The sequence below is a fragment of the Anomaloglossus baeobatrachus genome, chromosome 1, assembly GCF_048569485.1.
Source record: "Anomaloglossus baeobatrachus isolate aAnoBae1 chromosome 1, aAnoBae1.hap1, whole genome shotgun sequence".
Classification (NCBI taxonomy): domain Eukaryota; kingdom Metazoa; phylum Chordata; class Amphibia; order Anura; family Aromobatidae; genus Anomaloglossus; species Anomaloglossus baeobatrachus.
Genome location: NC_134353.1, coordinates 444,090,335 through 444,112,924, shown reverse-complemented (window position 1 = coordinate 444,112,924; position 22,590 = coordinate 444,090,335). Strand labels below are relative to the sequence as shown.

Below are 22,590 nucleotides of genomic sequence, written 5' to 3'. Positions count from 1 at the left end.
CTCAGAGATAAGCCAGAGATGTCTGAAAGTGGCTATCTAATAGAAAACTTAGGAGTGTTCAGTCAGGTTTTGAGAGTCAAGCGATATAACTGTAGGCTGAACAGTGTAAAGAAGGCTACAGAATTACAAAAAGAAACGTTATATAAACACACAGAAATAAATAAAATCTAAATTCACACACAATTTTATTAAATCAAATGCTTTGTTTTGGAACCAATTATTAAAGAGAAATCTGTCAACAACAACAAAAAAAAATTATTTTGCTCTAGTCATAGTGAAAATTTGTAGATAAATGCCATTTTGGAAGTTTGGCTGCAGAGAGAAAATTAAGTTATATTCTCCCTGCAGCTGATCACGTTGAGGCAGTGAACAATGAGTGTGTTGTAACGGCTCATTGACTGACATCTGCTTTTTTAACCTTATTTTCTCCCTGCAGCTGCATTTCTAATTAGAATCCACATATGTTTAATATGTTATTCACCTGCAGACTACTACTATGGCTCCTGGTAAATATTTTTTTTGCCGACAGGTTCTCATTAATTTCTACTTACCTACAAAGCGCACTGTCCTACGTAGGAAGGAGTTGAAATTGCAACCACCTGCATTAATGCTTCCTTCAGAACTTCCATGGCCTTTCAATTTGGACTGTATACAATATAGGACTCCCTCTCCAACCATGATCTGATACAAATAAAAGTACTGAATGTTACCACTTTTATAATTTATTAAATGTTTTGTATTCATTTACCAAATGTATAATACTTACAGAGGCTGCAGGTGCTGCAAATGCAAGGCTTAGCAACATGAGAAGAGGAATCAGCTCTTCATTGGTTTCAACATAGGGCATGGAAAGTGAGCGGTCATGACACTGAAATCCACCCTGAGCTGGTCGAAATATGTCTGTCAGTTCCAGAAAATACAAAGAAACTATGGAGGAGGCTACGATTGGAAGCTAAGAAATAAAATGTGAAATTGGAATAGTTAGGTACAATGGGAATAAAATGCTAAATTACAGCATTTTGCATTACAATCCAGAGAAATAGTGGTCCAGCCACACAGCTATAAGAAATCACATGTTCCAACTTACTCAGCTTCAGAGCTCATGCAGACAAGCGTATAAATCCGACTTGTGCTGTCCCGTATTTGGTCGGAAAGCACACAGCCTTCACACTGACCCATGATGTTCAATAGAGCTGCTTAGAATTACTTTTCTTTTTCTCGGTCCGATTGTCCATGAAAAAAATGGCAGCATGCCAAGTTGGAGGATTTTTCTTAAGGTGGCTTTACACACTGCAACATCGCAAACGACATCGCTGTAACGTCACCGGTTTCGTGACGTTACAGCGACCTCCCCAGTGACATTGCAGTGTGTGAAACACATCAGCGACCTGGCCCCTGCTGTGAAGTTGTGATCGCTACAAATCGTTCAGGACCATTCTTTGGTCCTTTGTTTCCCGCTGTGCAGCATGATCGCTAGAAAGTCTCAGTGTGTAAAGGGGACTTTACAGCGACTCCGCGGCTCTGTCTGTGTAGCGTCCTGATTAGCGGTCACCTGTGAAGGATTCACCGGTGACCGCTAATCCCCCGAGTGACTTAAGTGTCCCCCCCTCTCTCATACTCACCGATCCCCGATCACCGGCGCTGCACGGCATTCACACTGCTCCAGCGGCTTTTCCTTTTTTGAAAAAGCCGGCTGCTCATTAAACAATCTCGTATTCCCTGCTTTTCCCCGCCCACCAGCAAATATGATTGGTTGCAGTGAGACACGCCCACACGCTGAGTGACAGCTGTGTCACTGCACCCAATCACAGCAGCCGGTGGGCGTGTCTATACTGTGCAGTAAAATAAATAAATAAATAATTAAAAAATCCGGCGTGCGGTCCCCCCCTATTTTAATTCCAGCCAGATAAAGCCATACGGCTGCAGGCTGGTATTCTCAGGATGGAGAGCTCCACGTTATGGGGAGCCCCCCAGCCTAACAATATCAGTCAGCAGCCGCCCAGAATTGCCGCATACATTAGATGCGACAGTTCTGGGACTGTACCCGGCTCTTCCCGATTTGCCCTGGTGCGTTGGCAAATCGGGGTAATAAGGAGTTAATGGCAGCCCATAGCTGCCAATAAGTCCGAGATTAATCATGTCAGGCGTCTCCCCGAGAAACCTTCCATGATTAATCTGTAAATTACAGTTAAAAAACACACACCCGAAAAATCCTTTATTAGAAATAAAAAACACTAACAAATTCCCTCATTACCAATTTATTACCCACAACAAAGCCCTCCATGTCCGGCGTAATCCACGGTCCTCCAGCGTTGCATCCAGCTCTGCTGCATGGAGGTGACCGGAGCGGCAGCAGGCACTGCCGCTCCTGTCACCTCCACGCAGCTAATGAAGACAGCCGCGCGATCAGCTGAGCTGTCACTGAGGTTACCTGGATCCAGCGGTGGATGCAGCGGTGGCCGCGGGTAACCTCAGTGACAGTCCAGCTGATCGCGCTACTCACCGCCGCTCCTGTCACCTCCACGCAGCTAATGAAGGGAATAGCGCGATCAGCTGAGCTGTCACTGAGGTTAATCGCGGCCACCGCTGCATCCACCGCTGGATCCAGGTAACCTCAGTGACAGCTCAGCCGATCACACGGCTCTCTTTATTAGCTGCGTGGAGGTGACAGGAGCGGCTGTGTCTTCTGCTGCTCCTGTCACCTGCATGCAGCAGAGCTGGATGCGACACTGGAGGACCGTGGATTAAGCTGGACATGGAGGGCTTTGTTGTGGGTAATAAATTGGTAATGAGGGAATGTGTTTGTGTTTTAAATTTCTAATAAAGGATTTTTCGGGTGTGTGTGTTTATTTACTGTCACTTACAGATTAATCATGGAAGGTATCTCGGGGAGACGCCTGACATGATTAATCTAGGATTTAGTGGCAGCTATGGGCTGCCAATAACTCCTTATTACCCTGATTTGCCAACGCACCAGGGCAAATCGGGAAGAGCTGGGTACTGTCCCAGAACTGTCGCATCTAATGTATGCGGCAATTCTGGGCGTCTGCTGGCTGATATTGTTAGGCTGGGGGGCTCCCCATAATGTGGGGCTCCCCATCCTGAGAATACCAGCCTTCAGCCATATGGCTTTATCTGGCTGGTATTAAAATAGGGGGGACCCGCACGCCGGATTTTTTAATTATTTATTTATTTACTTTACTGCACAGTATAGACACGCCCACCAGCTGCTGTGATTGGGTGCAGTGACACAGCTGTCACTCAGCGTGTGGGCGTGTCTCACTGCAACCAATCACATTTGCCGGTGGGCGGGGAAAGCAGGGAATACGAGATTTTTGAAAAAGCCGGCTGCTCATTAAACAAAGGAAAAGCCGCCGGAGCAGTGTGAACGCCGTGCAGCGCTGGTGATCGGGGATCGGTGAGTATGAGAGAGGGGGGGAAATCACCAGCAAATGAGGTGAGTAACGCGATCAGCTGAGCTGTCACTGAGGTTACCCAGTGGCCGCCACTGGATCCAGCGGTGGCCGCGATTAACCTCAGTGACAGCTCAGCTGATCGCGCTACTCACTTCATTGTGGAGCTGACAGGAGCCGCGGTGAGTAGCGCGATCAGCTGAACTGTCACTGAGGTTACCCGCGGCCACCGCTGCATCCACCGCTGGATCCAGGTAACCTCAGTGACAGCTCAGCTGATCACAAGGCTCTCTTCATTAGCTGCGTGGAGGTGACAGGAACGGCGGTGTCTTCTGCTGCTCCTGTCACCTGCATGCAGCAGAGCTGGATGCCACGCTGGAGGACCGTGGATTACGCCGGACATGGAGGGCTTTGTTGTGGGTAATAAATTGGTAATGAGGGAATTTGTTAGTGTTTTTTATTTCTAATAAAGGATTTTTCGGGTGTGTGTTTTTTAACTGTAATTTACAGATTAATCATGGAAGGAATCTCGGGGAGACGCCTGACATGATTAATCTAGGACTTAGTGGCAGCTATGGGCTGCCAATAACTCCTTATTACCCCGATTTGCCAACGCACCAGGGCAAATCGGGAAGAGCCGGGTACAGTCCCAGATCTGTCGCATCTAATGTATGCAGCAATTCCGGGCGTCTGCTGGCTGATATTGTTAGGCTGGGGGGCTCCCCATAACGTGGGGCTCCCCATCCTGAGAATACCAGCCTGCAGCCGTATGGCTTTATCTGGCTGGTATTAAAATAGGGGGGACCGCACGCCGGATTTTTTAATTATTTATTTATTTACACGGCACACAGAGCCGCGCGGCATTAAATGAAGTTGGGTGAAGTTCACCTGCTTTTTTGACACGTCCCCAACGACCAGCTAGTCGCTCTGCAGGTCCGGATCGCTGTTAGGTCGTTGGCCAGGTCTGCCTGTTTGACAGCTCACCAGAGACTTTGTAGCGATCCCGGCTAGGTTGAGATCGCAGGTTGGATCGCTAGAAAGTCTCAGTGTGTAAACCCAGCTTTACACTCATCTGCAACCGGGCTCATAGAGATACCTTTTAGATACGCTAATTCATATAGGCTGGTGGCAAACTGTCTTCCAAAAAGTATCCATGTATTGTTTGGAATTGTGTCAGTCTAGAAAAACACGGTTGTTTTCTTCCAGAGTCATACTTGTCAATGGGTTGTGCCTGATAAGGCAGCTCAGCCCTTTGATATGGATGGGTCAGAGCTATTACACCAGTTTTTCTTCCCAGAATAGCTTTAACATGTGCACTATACGTTTTTGTGCTCTACTATAGGCTTACTTACTATTCAGACTTCAGAATTTACTTTGCTGTCAGAAAAAATGGTAAATGTATATGTCAGAGTGGGGCGAGTGGCGTTATTCTAGATACATAATGTTGCTGTTTGACAACCATGTAGGCATGGTCAATAATCTCCATCGCTCCACTCTATTGCCATGCCATTCACTTTCACACGCTCACATCACAAGCCAGGTTCTTTGCTTGACCGCTTTACTAAACCCATTCATTTGTGGGTGTGGATAGTAAAGGTTGGCAAAACTCAACTAATAATTTATTGCAGAAAGTCCTGATAGTACACTGGTTTATGAAACTTACTAGTTTTGAGGAACATCACTCAAGTAGTTTGTTTTATTTATTCTCTGATGGATGGAACCAGGGACATGCTCATCAAATCTATACCTCCTTGAGGGGCAGGGGTGTTGGTATGCATTCTGATTCAAAGCCTGTGCCCCATACATGCATTACCACAAATCTTTAGTGCATGCATTTTTAAATATTAAATAAAGTTAATTTTAATATTTTCTAAAAGCTGCACTGCTCAGCGGCTATTCTGGAATTGTCTTTTAGTGCACATTGGCACATTCCTTCACACAACCCAGCAGCACTTGTCCTTGGCCGGTGCAGCTCCTCCCCCTGGCCCATGTACCAATGACATTATACAAGATGTCCATTGTGTTCCATAGGACTATGGCAGATAACATCTTTGTCATGTTAAAACTCTAAGGTTCCTTATACCCCCACCCCTGCACCAGGGCTAGGACAGAGATATGTAGCTATGACAACCTTATCTGATCAGCTTGGTAGTGTGGTATTTACGACCAGGGGGATGGAGCAACTGGAGGGAAAGTTGTGCACACAAGGACATTCCCTTTGTTCTTTAAGTAAAAAAGCTATGAACTCAGTTTTTAGGTGCCATGTTAATGCTAGAAAAATAAGAAGCATATTGTTGGAATCCCAGCGAAGTGCTGAACGTAGAGCATCATTTTGCTTTGCTGGCCGATCGCTGGTATCCCAACAAATGAGTATTGGCCAATAGAATCATGCTAGATGTGTCGTGTCTGGTATCTATGCGAAGGAAAAATCGAGATATAAAATAAGACACTAATACCCCTCACCTGTGTGGCCCAGGGGCAAAAATGTGCGAAAAACTAGAATTCCCCAATTTTCTGAAGTTCTTGGCACAGCTCACATGACATCGCAAAATGAGGTCACAGATGGGAGGTTGAGCTGAGGTTATAGAAGTCAGTAGCCCAATTTTGGCCTTTGTCAGTACTGGAGGACATACTTAAGTGGTGGTGCTGCCCGTTTTTTATCCCTGGAGATCCTCCCTCCATAAACCTGGAAACCACATCTATGGCACAAGTTTAGTAAGTTTCATGTTTAGCCCATTTATTTTTTTATGTAATTGTCTACTTTGTATTTGTACTGTTCCCTTTTGTAACATTTTATATATTTTATAAACACTGCCTATTTTTGGATTAAATATAAAAAATTGAATAGCTTTCTTCCTCTTGCTCTATATATGATTCCCGAACCTGAAGAGCCTTTTGCTATCTGGAACGGGTGTCCAGTACCTGTAAAAAGTTCGGTGGTGGGAGGGAAAGACAGCTGGTGGTGCCCTACTACATTAGGGGTGAGTTGCTGCGGATTACCCATTAGATCACACTCACCAAACACTTGGGGGTCAGCAACACCAAGGCCTGGCTGTCACACCACTTCTATTGGCCCAAAATGGGGACAGATGTTGCCAACTATTGCTGCTCCTATATCACGGGTCAAAGAAAGACCCCCACCCGGCTGTTCATGACAATCTTCTACAGTCAACAATCTTCTATATTATCTATAGTCAGAGACCTGTGACCTATCATTGCTTGTTATCTTTTGTGTTACATAGGACTGCATAAGACATCTACTACATTATCTGTACTCAGGGAGTTATCACTATGTTATCTGTGGTGTTATATAGGACTTCTGGTGCCATATACTACATTATCCACACTCAGAGAGTTATCACAGTGTTATCTGTGGTGTTGCACAGGACTGCTGGTAACATCTGCTACATTATCTGTATTCAGTGTTATCACTGTGTTATCCATAGTGTTACATACGACTGCATATGACTTCTACTACATTGTTTGTACTCAGTGTTATCACTGTGTTATTCTGTGGTGTTACTTAGGACTGCAGTTGACTTCTACTACATTATCTGTGCTCAGAGAGATATCACTGTGTTATCTGTGGTGTTACAAAGGACTGAAGGTGACTTCTACTACATTATCTGTACACAGAGATTTATCACTGTTATCTGTGGTGTTACATAGGACTGCAGGCAGGGCCACCATCAGGGCATTACAACTGTGACTGGTGTACTGGGCCCGGTGAAGAGGAGGGGGCCCGGTCGTGCCCCAGTAATTACTTAGCTTTATGAAGCCCCCAGCCAGCCGGGCCCCCCAGTCACAGTGTGAAGCCCCACAGGTGTTGTGTCGGTGCATTACCTTCAGGGACTCCACTCGGCTGGATCTGTCACAGGTAGGAGATCTTCTTCTTGTCGTGACGCCACTCTCAGTATTGCGGTCAGTGGGGGGGGGACCGCCACTGCAGGTTGAGGGACGCCTGGGGCTGATGGTGAGTGCAGTTAGTTGGAATAGCCTCCTGAGAGTGAGGCAAGCCCCAGGGCCCTGTGTAGATGTGTAGAACTACAAGGCGCAGAATGACTCAACACAGGCAGGATGTCTTTCAGGGTTTTTACTCACAGTTGATGGCAGGGTGAGTGACCCGGGCGTAGCTGGGATGAACCAAGTGGGAACCAGGTGTCCTTCAGGCTGACTTGTGAGGGTGACTACTAACTCGCCTTCCTTAGCCCTTGGTGGTTTGGGGTAACCCCGACTTTGAGTCCCTATGGGGGTCACCCAGGGAAGATGCTGCAGCCTCTCTCCCCTTCGGTTGCCGTTTGCTTGTCGCCTGGACCAGGCCACTCCAGCTGCTTGCCTCCTGTGACCTATGGGCCCTAACTGTGGCTACGTGGCTGCGGCTTTTGTAGTGTTGTGGCGTGGGCTTTGAGAGCCCCACACCGGCAGGTTTAGCAAAAGAAAGCTGGATCTATCTCCGCTTCGGGATCTGCCGCCCGTTTGGGCCTGGTACTCTCTAGCAGTCTCCTTACTTCCCACTCCGTGCTCTCTCTTTAGCTGAAGATGGATTTCGGGTAGCCCTCCTAGTTGACCGTTCTCCCCCGTCAGTAGCCACTGCGCGGGCGCTGTCAGACTGCACAGCCCCAGGGATCTGCTCCTCACTCGAGCTCCCTGGACTCTACACTGCTCTGGCTCACTGCCCCTCCTCTCCTGTTCTTGCCTACGCCACCTAGCAACCAGACTCTCTTACCACACCCCTTGAGAGGAGATGGAGGCTTTTGGCCCCCTCCACTATTCCAGTGAAGGTGAAGGCTTTTCCCCCTCCTGGGATCCCCAGGGGTCCTCTCATGGGTACATGTGTGAGACCTGATCACTATGCGCCTGTGTACCACACCCCGGTCAGCCTTCCGGATTACCTGTGTTGTACTGTCCCCAGCATGGGTGCAGTACTCAGTGGTGCCTGACCCGGTCAGGGGCGCCACATTCCCCCTTAGTTATCACCAGCACGTCCTCGGGCTGCAAGACAACATTTTAAAATGCATAAAACATTAAAACATTTTTAAAAGCACCAGGTACCATACATCACCATCCTCCACCCACAAGTCCGTTAACCCACCCAAAACCCTTTCACGTTGGCCGCGACTTCAGCCACTTCTGGCAGGATGTAGAGGCGGCTTTCATGGGCTGGTGGTTTCAGGGTATACCTGGCCTGATGGATCCGCGCCTTCAGCCTCTTCTGGCAGGATGTAGAGGCGGCCTCCACAGTTGGTGCTGACCAGGTACCCTCTTTGTGGTGGAGAGCCAGGCCCCATAAACAGGCATGCTCTCTGGTCGCAGGCGAGCCAAGGCCCTATATACGGACGGGCTCCTCCTGGTTGCAGACGAGCCAAGCCCCTAAACAGGCTGACTCTGGTGGTGGTGGTGCCCTTTTGGTGTAACTATTTACACTGCGAGAGTTTGTGGCTATAGCCAGTTCATAGCCTTAAGGTTTATTTCTCACAATAGTTTATGTGGGCACATACTTGAACTTTAAAACGTTGCAAAACAAACTTTCCAAACTGGTCAAAACTTGCTGTACTTTACTTAACTTATGCAGACTCCTCTTCACCAGGGCTTGGGCCTGTAGGGCTGCGGCACCTGTTGCTTTCTTGACCTCTTTCCTCATCTGTAGTTGTCTCATCATTAGGTCTTTGGTCTTTTCTTTCTTTATTACTGTCTTTCCTTTCTTCTTTGGGACATGGTACTACATCTAGCGCGTACCAGCCTCTTTCGCCTTGATGCAGGGTAAACTGTACGGAGTCTCCCATTTTTAAGTTTCTGCCAGGGTGTCCTCTGGGCAGATTAGCTCTGACGTCTCTCCTATTGACAAAAATGCCTTCTTTGATACCAGGTGCTACGATGAACCCGTATCCTGACTTGAGGCTGAAGTCCTCCACTACTCCTCTGCAAAGGGGTCCTCGGACCTGTGCTTTGGCTCTTCTCAGGAACCTTTTTTCTTGTAGGTCTCTGGCCGTGATGTCATCTCTCTGCTCTGGGGATGGCGGTGCAGGGGAAAACTGAGTTCTGCTGCGGCGCTGTGTCTTGCGGGCTGGATTCTGCGAAGTGCAGCTTACAAGCTCCCAGGTAGGGCGGTTGGGCAGGTCTTCTTCGTCAGCAGGAGGTGTCAGGTCTTCCTCGTCCCAGCGGGAATATGGCAGCATCTCCGGCTCTGGGACTAGCACTGCTGCTGGCTCCGGGGGCAACTCCTCAACTTCTTGCCCTCCTCTCCCCCTTAGTTCTTCGCTGCACTCTGGTCGTGGCAGCGCTAGGGATGAGTGTTCCTCAGCTGGCCCAGGCGGTGGACTCTTCAGCGTGGTTGCTGCAGGGGTTGCCTTAGGGGTGTGCGGAGGGAGCATGTATCGGTCCACCATCTCCTGTGGGAACTTGGCCTCCAGGTCAGCCTTCAGCTGCCAGTATGCGGAGTCTTCACCTATCAGGGATTTCCTAGTAGGGACTTCCTTAGGCTGGGGAGCGGTGTCTGCTCTGGCCTTGCAGGCCGGGGTAAATGGTGATGCAATCTCTTGGCGGGCCGCGCCCTGTATGGCGGCGGCCTGGTCTTGGCGGGCCGCGCCCGGCATGCGGCGGCCTGGTCTTGGCGGGCCGAGCCTGGCGTGGCGGCGGCCTGGATCTGCGTCGCTGTTGCGGCCAGTTCTTGGCGGGCCGGACTGGGCATTGCAGCCGCGGTCTGAATTGGCGTCGCATCCTCGATGGGGTCCGTGCAGGTGGAGCTGGGCATCGCTGCAGTGATCGGGGCTTGACGGGCCGCACCCGGCGGGGCTGCGGCCTGGTTCAGCATCTCACTTGCGGCTCGGACGAGCGTCGCTGCTGCGGTGGGGTCTTGGCGGACTGGGCTCAGCAGGGTGGCAGCCTGGGTCAGCGTCACACCTGCGGCACGGATGAGTATCGCCGTGGCAGTCGGACCTTTGCGGGCCAGGCGGGGTGTCGCTGCGGCGGCCTGGATTTGGCGGGCCGCACCTAGCGTGGCTGCGGCCTCGCTCAGCGTCGCCGCGCCAGGCGCCTCTTCTGGGACCGCGGTCGTAGCAGCAGGGGTCGGAGCACTTGCGCTGGCCGGGGCAACTCTGGACTCACCCATCGGTGGCACCATCGGGTTCTGAGTCGTCGCCGCTCGATCTGGCAGGCGTCGCGCGGCTCCCTCCTCGTAGGTCCGAACCGCCGCAGCCATCTCCAGAAGCTCCATGCGTTCCTCTCTGAGCTGTCGCATAATCCTGGCCTCCAGCTGATCGCAGAAGATAGCAAGCTCCCGGCACCACCAGGCAGCAGAGCCTGGTTCTGGGTATCCACGTCCGGACTCCATTTCTTCTCTCTGCAGCAGCAGGCTTGTGGCTCTCTTTCCTTCCCGCCGTCTCCGGACGCTTCCGCTTTCTTCACAAGCGAGGTCAGAACTCTGCAGGGGATCTCTGGGTAGCCACACCTCTTCGTGGGCGGTAACTTCTTCCAGCGCGGGCTGCTGTTGTTTTTCAGCGCGCTTTTCATGGTGGCAATATGGCGGCGCTTCCAATTTTTCAAGCGGACCGCCCAGGCACATGGTCACCTGTCTCAACAGGTCTAGTCCTTATCCTGTTCGTGACGCCAGATGTGAAGCCCCACAGGTGTTGTGTCGGTGCATTACCTTCAGGGACTCCACTCGGCTGGATCTGTCACAGGTAGGAGATCTTCTTCTTGTCGTGACACCACTCTCAGTATTGCGGTCAGTGGGGGGGGGACCGCCACTGCAGGTTGAGGGACGCCTGGGGCTGATGGTGAGTGCAGTTAGTTGGAATAGCCTCCTGAGAGTGAGGCAAGCCCCAGGGCCCTGTGTAGATGTGTAGAACTACAAGGCGCAGAATGACTCAACACAGGCAGGATGTCTTTCAGGGTTTTTACTCACAGTTGATGGCAGGGTGAGTGACCCGGGCGTAGCTGGGATGAACCAAGTGGGAACCAGGTGTCCTTCAGGCTGACTTGTGAGGGTGACTACTAACTCGCCTTCCTTAGCCCTTGGTGGTTTGGGGTAACCCCGACTTTGAGTCCCTATGGGGGTCACCCAGGGAAGATGCTGCAGCCTCTCTCCCCTTCGGTTGCCGTTTGCTTGTCGCCTGGACCAGGCCACTCCAGCTGCTTGCCTCCTGTGACCTATGGGCCCTAACTGTGGCTACGTGGCTGCGGCTTTTGTAGTGTTGTGGCGTGGGCTTTGAGAGCCCCACACCGGCAGGTTTAGCAAAAGAAAGCTGGATCTATCTCCGCTTCGGGATCTGCCGCCCGTTTGGGCCTGGTACTCTCTAGCAGTCTCCTTACTTCCCACTCCGTGCTCTCTCTTTAGCTGAAGATGGATTTCGGGTAGCCCTCCTAGTTGACCGTTCTCCCCCGTCAGTAGCCACTGCGCGGGCGCTGTCAGACTGCACAGCCCCAGGGATCTGCTCCTCACTCGAGCTCCCTGGACTCTACACTGCTCTGGCTCACTGCCCCTCCTCTCCTGTTCTTGCCTACGCCACCTAGCAACCAGACTCTCTTACCACACCCCTTGAGAGGAGATGGAGGCTTTTGGCCCCCTCCACTATTCCAGTGAAGGTGAAGGCTTTTCCCCCTCCTGGGATCCCCAGGGGTCCTCTCATGGGTACATGTGTGAGACCTGATCACTATGCGCCTGTGTACCACACCCCGGTCAGCCTTCCGGATTACCTGTGTTGTACTGTCCCCAGCATGGGTGCAGTACTTAGTGGTGCCTGACCCGGTCAGGGGCGCCACAACAGCCGCGGTAGATGGGCCAGCGGTTCCTTTTCAGCCACTGCACACACGGCTAAATTGCAGGCGAAGCCTTTCTAGGGCATTGCATGCAAATTAGTCATGTGGCCAGAGGCAAGGTGTATGTGTGGCACCCCAGGGTTGCCACAGTAACAACACAAAGGGTTAACTCCCCACACACAACACCAAGACCTCCTGGCCAGAAGGGGGAGACCAAGCTGCTTCCCTGTATATTCTGGTGGGGGGGGAGGAAATGGTCAGAAGTAGTTTCAGTTTGGAAGTTCAGTGCAGAGCACTGAGGAGACAGGATCTCTGCAGGTTGGAAGCTGGCTTTAGCTCACCTCAGGATCCACTGACCAATTCCAGGCCTAGCTGAGGGTCTGAGGAAAGGAGACAGATTACACAGATAACATTCCTGGGAGACAGAGCATTGCTGAGATTATCCCAGTGGAGCACACAGAACGGATGCTGGATCCGAGACTGCAAGTTACATACTGCACAGTTACCACCAGAGAAGTGAAGATTCCAGATCTTTCACCTGTACCACAGACACAAGCAACAAGCGCAGAGTTCAGGAACATACTAGTAAGGACTCGAGTTGCCTGTCAGGTCGGTACCGAGGAGCACAGGGCCGGCTGCATAGTTCACTCAGCAGCGGGGCCACAGACACACAGTGCAGGCAAGGAAGCCAAAACGGCCCGGCTGGGTGGGAGAAACCTTGAACCCCTCACAGACTCCGTGGACAGTACTCTGCTGAATACCATCATCAGTAAAGGACAAAGAAACTGCAAAACCGTGAGTCTGCATGTTTATTGTGCTCGTGTCCTGCACTCCCCCCATAGACTAACATACTGCCCCGGGGAAAAGGCTCTACCCGTGGGGAGCCGTCCCATCTCAAGCTGCCTTCCATCACCCCGGAGGTTCTGCAGCAGCGGTGGTCATCTCTGATCACATTCCACGGGTGGCGTCACGAACATAACCCCCCCCTTTTATTGTGGAACCAGGGAGCACGGACCGGGTCACGACACCGTGATCCCCTTTCCAGAAGCAACCCCTTGGCCCGGTTCTGGGTATCCCCTTAACCCCTGGCGACACAGCTTTGGCGTCACGAACAGGATGCGGACTGGACCCGGCTGCAACCCGGGTGACGTGTGCCTGTAAAGACTTATTGCATCGCATAAAAGACTTGCACTGTGAATTGTTGCAACAAAGAACGGACTTTAAACTTTGCAAAGATACCTGGAAAAATCCATAAACATCATTGGTAAAATTTTCCAGGCGCCATCTTTAATCACGCCATTACCTGCTACGCGCGGGAAAACATCGCGCCTAAACTAAGACTCCGCCCACCGCTTGCAGAGGAGGTGCGCTCGGTGGTGCGACCCGAACGAAAACGCAGAAAAGTGTCCCAGGCTTGCTGTCAAAAAGACTGGTGAAATTAACTAAGGGGGCGCAAAGATGTCGCAGCAGGGAGACGCTGTTGTACCCGGCGGTGCAGCGGCACCTATCATGCAGTTCCTGATGCCGTACACCCCGGGTGCAGTGTGGCTGCCGCAGTACTCAGGTGAGCCCAACACACTTAATGACTTTATCGGAAAGCTAAAAATCTACTACAGCATGTACCCCCTGACAGAAGCCCAGCGTGTTGGTATGCTTATGGGACAGTTAACTGGCAATGCCCAGCGGGAGGCTACATCCTGGCCGGATGATGCAAAGGACACTGTAGAGCATATAATAGCTGGACTAAAAGCAGCTTTTGAATCCACTGCTGGCAGCCGGGCTAAAATGAGGTTCTTTTCATGCAAGCAAAAACCTAGAGAGAGCGCAAGAGACTTTGCCTTAAACTTACAGGAGGCGCTCAGAGCACTTAAATTAGCAGAACCTGCCTTAGCTCCTGGAGCAGATAAGCTGCTGATAGACCAATTCCTGGATGGACTCTCATCCCCTTCCCACCGGGGACAACTGAGCATGATGGTGATCCAGGATCCAGGACTAACATTTGCCCAGCTAAAGGATAGAGCCATCCGCCTCCAGCAGGTGGAGGAGCCGCAGGATATAGACTCTGTTCAACACCTTACAGTGGCACCCCAGCAGCCAGTAATGCCGGTGACATCGGCCATGTCAGCGGCTGCTGATAACCACCTGGAGCCCATCACTAATGAGGCTCTCCATCAAAGGCTTGATGCCCTGACAGACACCGTTGCTTCCATGGCTAGAATCGTCCAGGAGTTGCGTGGATCCAAGTCTGCACCCAAGATTGAGCTGGCGACCAGCAAGGAGGATGTCCCATGGATGAGGCCTAGGAGATACCAAGCGACGAGAGGACGACCCAGCGACCGCTACCAGCCGGATGGACAGCCCATTTGCCGCCGTTGCAATGAGCCAGGTCACTTTGCCCATGAATGTGCTTTAAATGGGGATCCCCTGGGGAGGCGGGCCGCTCCTCAGGAATGAACTCTCAAGGTCCTTCACCCTGGCACGACAAGTATGTGGGGGGACGTCCAGTCATCCCCATCGTGCTGGATGGCATTCCGCTCAACGCCTTGCTGGACACTGGTTCCCAAATAACATCAATTCCGCATGTCCTTTATAAGAGGTACTGGGCTGATTCAGACGTTAGCAGTGGTCCATCTAATGTTGCATTGAATATATGGGCTAGCAATGGTGAATTAGTACCACAGGTTGGTTTCAGAGAAATGACCATTAAGATTGGGAGAGTAGAATTGCAGAATCAGGGTATTATCATTGTTGATGTTGACCGACGAGAACGTGAACCAACTATGCTGCTAGGAATGAATGTAATTGAAAATTGTTTTGCAGAGGTAATTACTGTCTTGCAGCAGATCGTCGAGACTGCCAAACCTGGGCAACAGAGACTCCTGCAGAAGGAAATTAAAGCCTTGATGCTGAAGCAGCAGGTAGAAATGTCAGGAGGTGAAATTGGCAGTGCAAGGGTAAGTGACCCAATACCTATTGTAATTCCTCCCAAAACAGAAATGCTGGTCTGGTGTAGAGCCGCAATAGGCATCAGAGGGCGAGACTATCAGGCCCTGGTAGAACCTGTGTACTCAGACAGTAGGCCCACTGTATTGACGGCCAGAGGAATAGTTGAGGTACACAGGGGAAGAGTGCCAATACGCCTTCTAAATTGTGGGGAAGATGAGGTCACCCTACCTAAGTATGCTACCATGGCTAAGCTATATACGGTTGATAACAACGCCATCACCACCGTTGAGCCCTTGAAGCCGTCAAATCAGGCGGAAGACAATGGCTCAGAGGGAAAGCTGGAGGATTGGTGCCAAAAGCTACATGTAGGCACCGATTCTACACCCTCCCATCAAAAGCATGGAGTATACAGGGTAGTGAAAGAATATGAACAAATATTCAGCAAACGCCCATTAGACTTTGGGCAGATCAAAGGGGTAGAGCACACTATACCCACTTGTAACCATCCACCCATAAAGGAGAGGTATAGACCAGTACCACCGGCTCACTACCAATGCGCCAAAGACATGCTCAAAGAAATGAAAGAAGCAGGGGTAATAAGAGACAGTTGTAGCCCCTGGGCAGCCCCACTAGTGCTAGTTAATAAAAAAGATGGGACCATGAGGATGTGCGTAGACTACAGACGGATCAACCGCATTACACACAAGGATGCATACCCATTACCTAGGATAGAGGAGTCATTGGCTGCATTAAAATCCGCTACTTACTTTTCCACCCTAGATCTGACTAGTGGGTATTGGCAAGTTCCTGTGGCAGAGGCTGACAAGGAGAAGACAGCGTTCACCACGCCGATGGGCCTCTGTGAGTTGAATTGTATGCCGTTTGGACTCTGCAACGCGCCTGGTACCTTCCAGCGACTGATGGAGTGTTGCCTAGGACATAAGAACTTTGAAACGGTGCTCCTGTACCTGGATGACATCATAGTCTACTCCAAGACCTATGAACAGCATCTACAAGACCTGGCAGAAGTGTTTGAAGCCTTATCCGGATACGGCATGAAAATCAAGCCATCCAAGTGTCACCTTCTAAAGCCAAGGGTACAGTACCTGGGACATGTCGTGAGCTCAGAAGGGGTAGCACCAGATCCTGAAAAAGTTACCGTGATAAGAGATTGGCCGAGACCCACCAGCGTGAAAGAGGTGAGGCAATTCCTGGGACTGGTGGGCTACTATAGAAGATTTATAAAAGGGTTCACGAAGCTAGCAGCTCCCCTACAAGACATCCTGGTAGGACAGTCAAAGAAGTCTGCAGCCCGAAATCCTCCTTTCCAGTGGAGTGATGAGAGAGAAGAGTCCTTTAAGAAGTTGAAGTGGGCACTGACAGGAGAAGAGATCCTGGCATATCCAGATTACCATCAACCCTTCATTTTGTATACGGATGCCAGCAACGTAGGACTGGGAGCAGTATTGTCTCAAAAGCAGGAAGGCAAGGAGAAAGTTATTGCCTTTGCAAGCAGGAAGCTCCGGCCTACAGAAAGAAACCCAGAGAATTACAGCTCCTTCAAGTTAGAACTACTGGCAGTAGTTTGGGCTGTAACAGAGCGTTTCAAACACTACCTGGCAGCTGCAGAATTTACCATCTTTACTGACAACAATCCGTTGACCCACCTGGACTCTGCAAAACTAGGTGCGCTGGAACAGCGATGGATAGCCCGACTGTCAAACTACAACTTTGTCATCAAGTACAGGGCAGGCCACAAGAATGGGAATGCAGATGCTTTATCCCGGATGCCACACTCGGGGGACGTGGAAGAGGAACCGGAGGGACTGGAAGAAATTGAGTTACCGGCCTTTCACCGTCCTAAGGTGGGACAGTATCAACCAAGTGTCTACAAAAAACAACAGCAGGCAACTCTCAACCCATTAGCACACCACGGATGGGCTGACACACAAGACAGTGATCCAGCTGTGAAGCTAGTGAAAGAACTGCTTACACAACAAGGTGCTTATCCTAATCAGAATGCCCCAGCTGAGACACAACATCTCTGGAAAGAGAGAGGTAAATTGTTCCTGTACCAAGGGAAGCTCTGTAGAAGGCACACCAATCCAAAAACACATGAGTTGGTCTGGCAGATCATCGTGCCCAAGAGAGACGTCAAGATGGTTCTGGAAGCTTACCACGACGGTGCTGGTCATTTTGGTTGGAAAAAGTTGGAAGTGCTCTTAAGAGAGAGATTCTACTGGGTTGGCATGAGAAAATCAATTGAAGATTGGTGTAGAAAATGCGGACCATGCAACCTCAGAAGAAAGGATCAACAGAACCAGAGAGCTCCACTCCAGTCCATAGTAACCAAGCAACCACTCGAGCTAGTTGCATTAGACCACGTCAAGTTGTCACCAAGCCGGTCTGGCTATGTCTATGCCTTAACCATCGTGGACCATTACTCACGCTTCTTAGTGGTGGTACCCGTGAAAGACCTTACAGCTAGAACAGCAGCTAAAGCATTCCAGACGTACTTTTGCAGACCCCATGGTTACCCAGAACAAGTCCTTGCAGATCAAGGTCCAGCTTTTGAATCACAGATTTTCCAAGAATTCTGCAACATGTATGGCTGTAAAAAGATTCGCACAACAGCATACCATCCCCAAACAAATGGCTTATGTGAGAAGATGAACCATATTGTGATTGACCTGTTGAAGACCTTACCAGAGTCAGAAAGAAATCAATGGCCAGAGAAATTGCCAGACTTGGTGGACTTGTACAATCATGTCCCGGTGAGTTCTACAAACTGCACCCCCGCTTACCTCATGCGTGCAAGGCCCGGTAAACTGCCAATTGATTTAGATATGGGAATTCTGAAGCCAGATGCAGAAGTTCAAGAATCCAATTGGGATACCCTACGTCAGCAACAGTATCGCCAAGTACAAGAGTGCGTAGAGAAAAGTCTCCAACAAGCTAGGGGAAGACAGGAGAGAACCTTCAACCAGCATGCTCTAGCAACCCCATTGCAACCTGGTGACCAAGTTCTCAAGAGGAAGCGGCGCACAAACAAATTGGATAATCAGTGGGAAACCACCCCATATACAGTCTTACCATCCAGTATGGATAATCCCAAAGTGTGTCTAATCAGTAAGGATGAAGGAAGGACATCAGCTGTCGTGTCAAGAGATCAACTCAAACCGTGTCCTGAAACCCTGAAGACACCAGAAGTCACCTTACCCATACAGGTACAACCTGTCAAGAAGGAAGAAGATGTATTCCATACAGTCTTAGGAGATTTCCCAAAAACATGGCCAAATTACTATGGAGCAGTAGTAGTCCCAATGATCGCCTTCCCTCAAGTGGTGGAACCACAATCAGAACCCATACCACAAGAAGTCTCAAGACAAGAAGAACTGGAAGTTGAAACCGTAGAGGAAGAACAGATTCCTGGTCCCAGTGAGCTTGCCAGTCCTACAGTCAGTCCACTATCCTCACAAGTACCAGAAACACCAAATAGGTACACTTCCACTCACACCATTATGCTAAGTACACCCAGTACACCAGCAGTACGCAGATCACAGCGTAGTACTCAGGGTCAGATACCAGCAAGATATAAAGACTAATGTGGAATTGCATATAAAATGTACATATGTTATAATGTTTATATGAAAAACCGTAACAGTTTAGTGTACAGAAAAGGTGAGAGAAGAGTGGTGTAAGGTGGCAGCACGGAGAGTTACAACTTGATCACATGTTGGTGGCCCGAGGGCCGTGAGGCCTACTGCACTTACGACCAGAGTAGAGACACCTTTAAGAAGTGTTTGTTGATTGAAATGTTTATTTAATTGCAACGTTAAGACCAAAAGCCCAGTACCTACAGAGACTATACTGTATGAACACTTATATATTTTTGAACATTTTGGACTCTTTTTGAGCTTTAAGGTTTTTGTATTTTTTCCTTTTGAGACTCTGCATTTATATATACACTTGTTGTGATAACTTGTTTGTTTGTTTCACAGTCCCGGAGTACTGTTCTTCACTAAGGGGGAATGTGGCACCCCAGGGTTGCCACAGTAACAACACAAAGGGTTAACTCCCCACACACAACACCAAGACCTCCTGGCCAGAAGGGGGAGACCAAGCTGCTTCCCTGTATATTCTGGTGGGGGGGAGGAAATGGTCAGAAGTAGTTTCAGTTTGGAAGTTCAGTGCAGAGCACTGAGGAGACAGGATCTCTGCAGGTTGGAAGCTGGCTTTAGCTCACCTCAGGATCCACTGACCAATTCCAGGCCTAGCTGAGGGTCTGAGGAAAGGAGACAGATTACACAGATAACATTCCTGGGAGACAGAGCATTGCTGAGATTATCCCAGTGGAGCACACAGAACGGATGCTGGATCCGAGACTGCAAGTTACATACTGCACAGTTACCACCAGAGAAGTGAAGATTCCAGATCTTTCACCTGTACCACAGACACAAGCAACAAGCGCAGAGTTCAGGAACATACTAGTAAGGACTCGAGTTGCCTGTCAGGTCGGTACCGAGGAGCACAGGGCCGGCTGCATAGTTCACTCAGCAGCGGGGCCACAGACACACAGTGCAGGCAAGGAAGCCAAAACGGCCCGGCTGGGTGGGAGAAACCTTGAACCCCTCACAGACTCCGTGGACAGTACTCTGCTGAATACCATCATCAGTAAAGGACAAAGAAACTGCAAAACCGTGAGTCTGCATGTTTATTGTGCTCGTGTCCTGCACTCCCCCCATAGACTAACATACTGCCCCGGGGAAAAGGCTCTACCCGTGGGGAGCCGTCCCATCTCAAGCTGCCTTCCATCACCCCGGAGGTTCTGCAGCAGCGGTGGTCATCTCTGATCACATTCCACGGGTGGCGTCACGAACATAACCCCCCCTTTTATTGTGGAACCAGGGAGCACGGACCGGGTCACGACACCGTGATCCCCTTTCCAGAAGCAACCCCTTGGCCCGGTTCTGGGTATCCCCTTAACCCCTGGCGACACATATGTAGCAGAGCAGAGAGGCAGCGCATCATCCTGCAGCCCAGCGTGATAAGGTGATCACTCTGCAATCTCATCACAGTGCTGCGGGCAATGTGGAGGTGGTGAGGACATGAGATATGGTCCTTGAGCTGAAGAGTGCTGTGGGTGGTGGGGGACGCCCCTGCCTTGCCTTAGCTCAGGGGTGGGGAACTGCTGGCCACATGCGGCCCACGATGACCTTTTCTGCAGCCCCCGGGCAGATTCCTGGGGGCGATTTTGCCAGCCACTGGCTCTTTAAATCGCCACATGTGCTGCTTGCATACAAATGTGCTCAAGACTTACTGTGTGGGCGGGTTTAGCGCTCTGCACGTCTGTCCCACAGCAGCTTCACTGCTCTCCGCTGCTGTGTGCCTGGAGTCCGTCCTCCGGTGTTGTGTGCCCGCTCTCCAGTGCTGTCTGCCTCCTCCTTCAGTGCTGTGTGCAATCCCCCTAGTGCTGTGTGCAGCCCCCCAGTGCAGTTTATCACCCCCAGTGTTGTGTTCCCTCCAATGCTGTGTACCACCCCCACTGCTGTTTATCCCCTAGTGATGTCTGTGCTCTGCAAGTGCTGTTCATGCCCCCAGTGATGTCTGTGCACCCTAGAGATGGCTGTGCCTCCCATAGTGATGGTTGTGCCCCCCAGAGACGTTTGTGCCCCGTAGTGATGTCTGTGCCCCGTAGTGATGTCTGTGCCCCGTAGTGATGTCTGTGCCCCGTAGTGATGTCTGTGCCCCGTAGTGATGTCTGTGCCCCCTAGTGATGTCTGTGCCCCCTAGTGATGTCTGTGCCCCCTAGTGATGTCTGTGCCCCCTAGTGATGTCTGTGCCCCCTAGTGATGTCAGTGACCCCCTAGTGATGTCTGTGACCCCCTAGTGATGTCTGTGACCCCCTAGTGTGACCCCCTAGTAATATATGTGCACCCCCTAGTGATGTTTGTGTGCCCCCTAGTGATGTCTCTGCACCCCCAATGCTACTGCCCATGCCCCCCAGTGCTGTCTGTTCCCCAAACCCTCTTGTCATGTATATACCCCAGGATCTCCTGTTATGTATATGCCCCAGCGTCAACTGTTTTATTTATATATATATATATATATATATATATATATATAAAATCCCATTGGAGATGCTGGGGGCAGACATATATACCAGGAGGATAGTATACAGAGGGGCAGTGTGTGAGGATATATGTAAGAGGGGCAGATTGTGTGGGGGGATAATATACAAAGGGCTAGCATACTTTAGAGATATTATACAGAGGGGCATAGTGTGTTAGGGGGATATTATACAGAGGAGCAGTGTGTATGGGGGATATTATACAGAAGAGCAGTGTGTGTGGGGGATATTATACAGAGGAGCAATGTGTGTGGGTGGATATTATACAAAGGAGCAGGGTGTGTGTGTGTGTGGGGGGGGATATTATACAGAGGAGCAGTGTGTGTGGGGGGATATTATACAAAGGAGCAGGGTGTGTGTGTGTGAGTGGGGGGATATTATACAGAGGAGCAGTGTGTGTGGGGGGATATTATACAAAGGAGCAGGGTGTGTGTGTGTGTAGGGGGGGGATATTATACAGAGGAGCAGTGTGTGGGAGGGATATTATACAGAGCAGCAATGTGTGTGTGGGTATATTATACAGAGAGGCAATGTGTTTGGGGGATATTATACATGAGGCAGTGTGGGAGAGATATTATGGAGAGTGGTGGTGTAGAGGGTGTATTATGGAGAGGGGCAGTGTAGGGGGTGTATTATTAATTTTTTTGAAGGAAATACCTCTTTTTCTGGAACAACTTCAAGGTTGCTAACACTTTTGGCCATGACTGTGTGTGTGTGTGTGTGTGTGTGCGTGTATATATACAGGGTGGGCCATAAGTATGGATACACCCTGATAAAATGGAAGTGGTTGCTGATATCACCTTACAGTTTGTGGCATATTAGTACATGGGAGGAGCAATACATTTGAGGCCGGGTGACGCCCATGGCGGTCATCTGCAAAGCCGCCATTTTGAATTCAACTTTACTTTTTTCAATGGGAAGGGGATCATGTGACACATTAAACAAAGAATTGCACAAGAAAAATAATGGTGAGCTCATTTTTAATGTAGCTTTATGCATTATTGAGTTATTGACATGTTTGTGACATGGAGCAACAACAGTAACCCACTAAAGGATGTGCTCAAAGTGCTGCCCATTGTGTTGAATTGTCAAAGTGATTCTCTTCATTCACTCTTGACACACCGAGAGCAATACTGCAGATCCAGGATCCAGGCTCCGGGGCACGTGAAACAATGGTTACAGGAGGCCTGTGGTAGCATTTCTTCTGTGGTATTGCTCTTGGTGTGTCAAAAGTGGGAGAAGAGAATCGCGTTGACAATTCAATACAATGGCCAGCACTTTGAGCACATCCTTTAGTGGGTTACTGGCGTTGCTACATGTCACAAATGTGTCAATAACTCGATA

General features: G+C 50.1%; 1 protein-coding gene across 3 annotated transcripts in view; it reads right to left on the bottom strand.

The window, feature by feature from the left end:
• PLPPR3 (phospholipid phosphatase related 3) overlaps positions 1-22,590 on the bottom strand; it is a 270,388-nt gene that overhangs the window by 98,574 nt on the left and 149,224 nt on the right. For all 3 annotated transcript variants that reach the window (XM_075352702.1, XM_075352720.1, XM_075352711.1), the window contains 2 exons: positions 767-952; positions 552-681 (listed from right to left, as the gene is read on the bottom strand). In XM_075352702.1, coding sequence (XP_075208817.1) covers positions 552-681; positions 767-952 — 316 coding nt within the window. The remainder of the gene's footprint in view (positions 1-551; positions 682-766; positions 953-22,590) is intronic.